Source organism: Nelumbo nucifera, chromosome 1 (genome assembly GCF_055504915.1).
Source record: "Nelumbo nucifera cultivar China Antique chromosome 1, China Antique-T2T, whole genome shotgun sequence".
Classification (NCBI taxonomy): domain Eukaryota; kingdom Viridiplantae; phylum Streptophyta; class Magnoliopsida; order Proteales; family Nelumbonaceae; genus Nelumbo; species Nelumbo nucifera.
The window spans coordinates 25,743,108-25,750,678 of record NC_142649.1 but is presented as its reverse complement, the minus strand read 5'-3'; the positions used below and the strand labels follow the sequence as shown (position 1 = coordinate 25,750,678).

At 37.2% G+C, this 7,571-nt stretch overlaps 1 protein-coding gene across 4 annotated transcripts in view; it reads left to right on the top strand.

The window, feature by feature from the left end:
• Nucleotides 1-451: 451 nt before the first annotated feature.
• Nucleotides 452-7,571, top strand: part of TPR8 (Tetratricopeptide repeat (TPR)-like superfamily protein) — a 123,788-nt gene continuing 116,668 nt past the window's right edge. Inside the window, exons 1-2 of one of the 4 annotated variants that reach the window (XM_010245563.3) lie at nt 452-759; nt 3,761-4,023. In XM_010245563.3, coding sequence (XP_010243865.1) covers nt 687-759; nt 3,761-4,023 — 336 coding nt within the window. In that variant the 5' untranslated portion in view covers nt 452-686. Of the gene's footprint in view, nt 760-3,755; nt 4,024-7,571 lie in introns of all 4 variants that reach the window. The other 3 variants (XM_088896237.1, XM_088896239.1, XM_088896238.1) reach the window with 3 other exon arrangements.

The window sequence follows — 7,571 nt, the reverse complement described above, 5'->3', positions numbered from 1 at the left end:
TGGGGAGAGAGAGAAATTAGAAAGATTTTTTTAGGGAAAGTAGAATTTATAACTAATTGGTAGTTTAAAAAATGGCAGATTAAAAAATAAAAAAGATCAAAAATAGGAATTAAAAATTAAAACATTCATTGAGTTAAGCTTGTGAAGTCTGAACAACCGGATTGGAAAATGATATAATTGATTTTCTTTTTCTTACCGGTTTTCATATCAATATCCATAGTATCTGATTGATCCAATTAGTGGGTTTTAGAGTCCACTTATTCTTGATTCCTAATTGGATCCATTAGTCTTATCTTTTGGGCTGTGTTTGGTTTGAAAGAAAAGATGGGAACAAATTGTTTAGGTTATAGGTTTCCCTATCTTTTCCTTTCTCTTGGTTCCTTTTCTTTTCAACCAAACACAGCCTTGAGGAAGAACTATAACTGAGCAATACGAACCTTTAGATACAGAGATAGTGGCGTCCTATCTAATCTTTCATGGAGGGACTACGGTATAAAGTTACAACCAGAAACATGAGAACATCGACGGAGAGAAAGGCAAGATCAGTCTCAGACAATCTTCGTAACTGTTCTTAATGTTCCACATCTGTCTTCTCCATTCCCTAACACTCTCAATCTCTCTCCGTTACGCCGTGGGATAACAGTCTTATCATGCGCACTTGATCCTTGTATTGCTATTATTTTCAAATGGCGAACTTGAAATCTGATTCTCCCGTCTGTCGTCGAATCGTCCTTGCCTTTTTGGATTTCCTCAAATCAGGTTCGTTCTCTTGCATCATCAACTAATCCATACTTTTTTCTATGTTTCGATTTCTCTGTTGCTTTGATGAATTAATCACTGTATTTGTCCTTCTTTGCTTCTGTTTGTTAAATTTTCAGTTTTTAATATAAGTGGTGCTATGCTGGCTTGTGAATTTGGAGATTTTTTTTTGTGCGACTGATATTGGTTGAGTTTTATTATCTTTTTAGGTTCTAGGCGTCAGCTTGTACAATGCGTTTAGAAAAAAAAAGGTTTTCTTTTCTGCATAGAATTGATTATAGGGGGTAGTTGACTGTCCTTAGCTGTATACTTGGCTTCTGATAGTGATATAGTTTCTATTGGGAAAGCTTATATATATATATATATATATTGTTTTCTTAACTTAATTGGGTTGGCTTAGAAGGATCAAGTGCATAATATCATAATATTTAATTTTTCAAATAACATTTATAATGATATGATTGAGCAAGAGTGTGAGGCAGTCAAGAAAAACATGTCCAAAAAACGAATGTGGCAGAAAAGAAATGCCTATGCTGTTATGGATGAGTAGAAAAACTAGAAAGGATAGGATCAGAAATGAAGTCATTTGATGGAACCTAGGAGTAGCTCTAGTGGGTGATACAGTGAGAGAAAATAGACTAAGATGGCTTGTTCACGTGCATAGAAGACCACCTACAACACCTGTAAGAAGAAGTGACTTATTACAAGTTGGGTCTTTGAAGGAGCTGTAGCAGTGGAAGGGTACTACTGTTTTGGGTCTTTGGTTGCACTTGTTATGTCCACATTCGCAGTTCTAAGAGACATAAGTTTAAACCCAAGACCCAGAAGTGTATCTTTCTTGATTATGCCTTCACACAGAAAGGGTACTATTGTTTTGATCCTATTAATGGCACTCGGTTTGTTTCCATGGATGCCACTTTGCAGAGTTAGTTCCTTTTTATAATCGTCCTTTTGAGGGGGAGAGATCTCTTGAGTTGTTTTCTTCATCTCTTTGGTTGCCAACTCTAGTTGAGTCTTGTGTTGAGCCTTCAACAGTTACACCCTCATTCCTGTGGAGGGATCCTCTCCTTTGAGGTCTTCCATTCCTGCTCCTCCCCTTCCTCCTACTAGTCCTCTAGTTTTTCCCACTCATCCTATTCTCCAAAGGTGGTACAATGGCAAAGGTGAAGGCAAACACAGCTTGATCCCACACCTCCAGTTGAGTCTTAGGCGCTTTCCATTATTACTAAAGAGAGGACATGCCCATCATCTCTTCCACTAGCACCTTCGCTTCTAGGCCTTGACCTACCCATTGCTTTGAGAAAAGGTAGAGAAAATGTACAACTCATTGTATTTCCAAACAGTTTTCCTACTGTTTGTTGTCCCCATCCTACTATGCCTTTCTAGCCTCCATTTCCTCTCAACCCATTCCAAAGTCCGTTTCAGAAGCCTTCCACACCAGAATGGAGGGATGCTATGAGGATTGAAATGGAAGCCCTTCATAAAAAAATACCTAGGATATTGTTGACTTGCCAAATGGGAAGGAACCTGTTGGGTGCAAGTGAATTTTCACTATCAAGTACCATGCATATGGATCAATTGAGAGGTATAAGGCTTGTCTTGTTGCTAAGCGATATATCCAGGTATATGTGATAGATTACATTGAGACCTTTTCTTCAGTTGCTAAAATGACTTCGGTGAGAGTTCTTTTATCCTTAGTAGCAAGTTATGATTGGCCTTTGTATCAGTTTGATGTTAAGAATGCATTTCTGAATGGTGATTCCATTGAAGAGGTATATATGTCCCTTCCTCCTGTTATATATGGCAAGGAAATGCAATAAGGTGTGCAGATTGAAGAAATCACTTTATGGCCTGAAACTGGTGTTTTAAAAGCGCAAGGGCCAATTTGCGCCTGAGGCACAAGGCACAAGGTGAGGCGTGCGCCTTTTTAAGAAAGTCGCAAAATTACAAAAAAAACTAAAAGATAAAAAAAAGTCAGAAAATTCCAAAAAATGCAAAATATTAAAAAATATTAAACATAAGGTTAATAAAAATATAAACTTAAATTTTAAAATAAATTATTTAAAAAACCTATTATCTAAAATTAAAATACATAAACATAACATGTAAAGTGTATTCAAATGAAAATTTAAAACTAATAAGCTTTGACACCATTTATGTTTGTTTCCATTTGTCTAAGATCTATTGATTGAATATGTATATTTGCTGTTAGAACTAATAAAAAATATTGACTTGTGAGACTTGAACCTGCATTACTTGTATGGAAACAAGAAGAATTCCCACCAGATCACAACTAATACACTTATTAAAATATGTATGATATGCTGTATATTTAAATAGATGACGTCATTGGTCAGTGGATCTACCCGGTGGTCGGACCATTGGACCTGACTCGGTGTGAGTGACCATTTTGGTTTTTATATGTTCCAAGCCTGAAAACATTGGCATCCACAGGTCATTTTTTGATTAATGAACTGAATTATCTTACCATTTCAAACAAAAAAAAATATGCCCACCTTTTTTGTTATCTTGAAATATCTAATATTATATTTGATCGTTGTTGGCATTTCAAAGCCATACTGGTTATGTAATCAATGGGTTACTTCAGTCAACCAAATATAGCTAGTTACGTTTCTGTATGTGTGTATAGACCAAAAGAAATCAATGAAGTTCTTTTGAGTACTTAATTGTTTGGTTAATTTTTTATATGTTAATCAGAAAGAGAAGGAAAAATAATTTCTTGCTAAATAATAATAATTATTATTATTATATTCATCCAATGGTTATCCTATGTAAAAATTATTGCTGACTTTGCTGTTCAAGGTGTTTTGTCAATGTATATTAGGAGGCGATTAAGTCTTCGTAGTGTTTCATGATTTCACCCAGCCCATTTCTATACTGCTTAATGCGAAAGTTTTATTGTTTTGGTACTGATAGGAAAAGCTTCCAAGGTTTTGTCATTCAATTCTTGTTTTGATGCTTGTTATTTCCTCTAGGACAGTTGAACCTGCTCCTGGTGTTGATCTTGAAGGTCTTGAGGTTGTTAGAGAGTGCTTGGAAGAGGCTTTTAAGCTCAATCCATCTTCCACTGATGACCAGATACAACCTGGTTTGTTGGTTAACTTATTCAATTCAATGGATGAAAATAAGCACCTTGAGTTTAAATTGGATCAGGATCATTCTGCAATTCCACTTGACACACCTAGTACATCCTCAGCTCCCAATGCAGCAGATGTACATATTCCGGAAGCATCAAAACCACTGGTCCTTTTTTCCACACCTCTTTTTTCAGTCTGCTATGACCCATATTTGTCACATTGTCTGCTATAATCTATGTTCCAAGTTTGTTGTATCTTTGATTGCTTTTGTTATTTTGGCATCAAGCATACTGTCTATAAATATTTCTAATGGGATTACTTATTCTAATGATATTTACCTATAAACATTTCTTTTATTTGTAGAATTTATACTGATATTTACGTACTACTGTTCAATGGGGAATTGAACCATAACTGCTTTTACTGGATAAATATTGTTTCGAGTTGTCTTCTGATTCTACATGTGTTTGTTTTTTTGATAATTAACAAAAATTTTGTTGAATGTGAACAGATTATGTACAACCATTTTGTTAGGCTGGGAAGCTCCACCTAACCCTTTGCAAATACAAAGTTTGTCTTCCCCACAAATAATACAGATTGTCCTAACCCATATTTATGAATGTTTACAAGTTGGCCTGAAACATGTTCTCTCCCTGCTCACCCCTTGTTTAGCAAAACCATCACCCACTGCATTAGCTGGTTTTTGCACCCATGTAGAAGAGACAAGTAATTGTCTCACCAGCCAGCTTATTTCCTTGACTTCTTGCTATACTCTCACATTTCCTTGCTGTTGTCAATCAACCAACTAACTACCACCTTAGAATCCCTTTCAACTATAATATCATTCAAGCCCATCTATCTTGCCAGTCTCAAACCATGTAAACTGCTAACAACCCAGCTCATATAGAGTTCCTACAACCAATAGCACATGAAAAAAAACCAATATCGAGCCAATTACATCTCTAAAATCCCTCCCATCCCTGGTGAGCCAGGATTTCCAAGGCTACTCCTGTTAAAATTTAATTTTATACGTTCCCAAGTTTCCTTTGTGATGGTTCCCACTGCATTTGGTACACTCTCCTTTTAGATGAAGGACTAGCTATCACACTCCAACATCTAAGGATGTCATCCACAAAAAAAGGGCTGAATATCTCTAAGGTTTTTAATCAATGCACCACTTTAACTTTGATGATTTCAAACACTACTTCCATGGGGCAGCTCTTCCCATTGAAGGTCCCATCATTTTTTTTTGATCAATAACAGAAATCAATTTATTAATGGACAATAAAATTACCAGAGAAGAAAGCCTTATGCTTGCCTTTCTCCTAAAAAAATGGACAATAAAATTACAACAATTCGGGAAGAGGTAAAGAGGCTTAACTCTCCCGAAGAAGAAAAAAGAAAAGGAGATTACAATACAGCCCAAAACATCTGTTCCCTTTCCACCCCTTGTTTCGCCAATGTATCTGCAAAAGCATTTTCAGTCCTCTTCACCCATTGAAACTTAACCTCCAACCCCCTATTTATCCATTTAGCCTCTCTTTTCTCATTTGCATGTTTCTACAGTCCATTGTCCTTCTGTAACCAGCTTTGAGTTTCCTTCAACAATTAGTCTATGAATACTCATCTCCTTTGTCTTTCTTAAACCTTCCATTAAGGCACATATCTCAACTCTAAGAGAGTTACCATTCCCAATGGGGCCTGAAAACAAAGCAATCACCATTTCTTGTGGTGGCGATCATTCCACCCTGATGTAATCTTTTCTTTTTGATGCTTAATAAAATTTTTCTTCATTGATAAAAAAAAGAAACAAAGCAATCACCTTTCCATTCTCATCTCTGAACACCCCACCAACACCCGAGGGCCTAGGATTACCTTTACTACTGCCATCAAAATTTAATTTTACACACCTTGGGCCTGGTGGAGACCATAAGGGAGAGGCAACTGATGAAAAAGGAGTAGAATTTGCCACTTCTAGCCAGTTATTCAACAGCATATCTCTAGAGATATCAACAAGCATATCTAAAGACTTCAGCCAATGCACCACCCTAACCATTATTACCTCAATGATACCTTCTTTGTTCCTTTCCTTATCAGAGAAGGTCCTAGAGTTCCTTTCTTCCCATATAGTCCAACAAATGGCAGCCCTCACACACCTCCACATAACCCTACCCCTTTTCTTAGGTCATCTAAGGAAAGAAGTGGCAAACAAGTTTCGTATATCTGGTGGAGGGGTCCACTTGGAACCAAATAAAGAAACAAACCATTCCCATATATCAGAAACAAAAGGATAGGAAATTAGTAAGTGGTAGGAGCTTTCACCATTAGCCTTGCAGAGGATGCACCAATTTGGGGACAAGCACCAATTTGGCCTTTTCTTCTGGAGTAAATCACATGTATTACATCTTTCCAGGAATGCCTCCCAACAAAAAGCTCCAATTCTTGGAGGGATTGGCTCACCCCATATTTCCTTGACTGGGAAAGATTGAATAGAATTGTTGGTCTATTGTACCAAGGACTTAAAGAAAGAAGCACAAGAGAAAGTCCCAGAGGGGGATAAAGTCCAAATTGTACAGCCCCTTTTTGAAGGGTCCAAAACCACCCCATTCAAAATCTGAATTAAGTCCACAACAGTTGCCAATTCTAACTCCCTAAGGCCTCTCCTAAGACCCAAATCCCAATCATACCCAAAATTTGACTCAGAAGGGATAAAAAAATCAGACACACACTTCCCTTTGAAACGGGAGAGGGAGAATAAAGAGGGAAATTGGATCATATGTTCTCATTGCTAGGAAAAAGGTCTGTCAAGATAACCGATACCATTTCCCTACCTTCTGTCCTTCATGTTCCTAGACTGAGCACTAATCTTTTATTCGTTAGTAGCTTGACAAAGAATTTGAATTGTTTAGTGATATTTTCTCCTGGTCATTGTGTTCTGCAGGATCTGGAATCAAAGAGGACGATTGGGAGTGGTTGTGAGGTGAGTGGAATCTATCTTCTTGATGCGCTTCCTAGTCATCAGAGTCATCATGTCAGTGGGAACATTGAGTCCAAGTTAGTGGGTCAGATTATGCTTTGGCATAATTGGTTAAGGCATTTGTCTTTTGCTTCTTTGTGTTTTTTGTTTCCAAAATTGTTCGAGTCTATCAGTTTGTCCAGCTTGGGTGGTTATCAGTATTTTCTTCTGTTTATGGATGATTATTCTCGATACTCTTGGATATATTTGATGAGATCCCGTGATGAGGTACTGTCTTTGGTTTAACAGTTCCATCGGATGGTGTTGATGCAGTTTGGGGTATGAGTGGAAGTGTTTAGATTAGATAATGCTAGAGAATACTTTGAAAAAAACTGGCATCATACCTATTGGAGCATGGAGTAGTCCATCAGAGTAGTATACATACACTCCACAACAGAATGGTGTAGCAAAAAGGAAGAACAAATATATCGTGGAAGTAGCAAGAAGCATGATGTTGAGCTCTACAGTTCCAATTCGTTTTTGGGGTGATGTAGTTCTTACAACAGTTTTTTTGATTAATTGGGTGCCTTCTCGTGCTTTTGGATATAGCATTCCGTTCAACCTTCTTTTTCCTGAGGGGAAGATATTCCATATTCCTCTAAGGGTTTTTGGATGTGTATGCTTTATCCATGTTTTTGGTCCTCTCCGTTTAAAGTTGGACCCTAAGGTGACGAAGTGTGTCTTCCTTGGGTATGCAG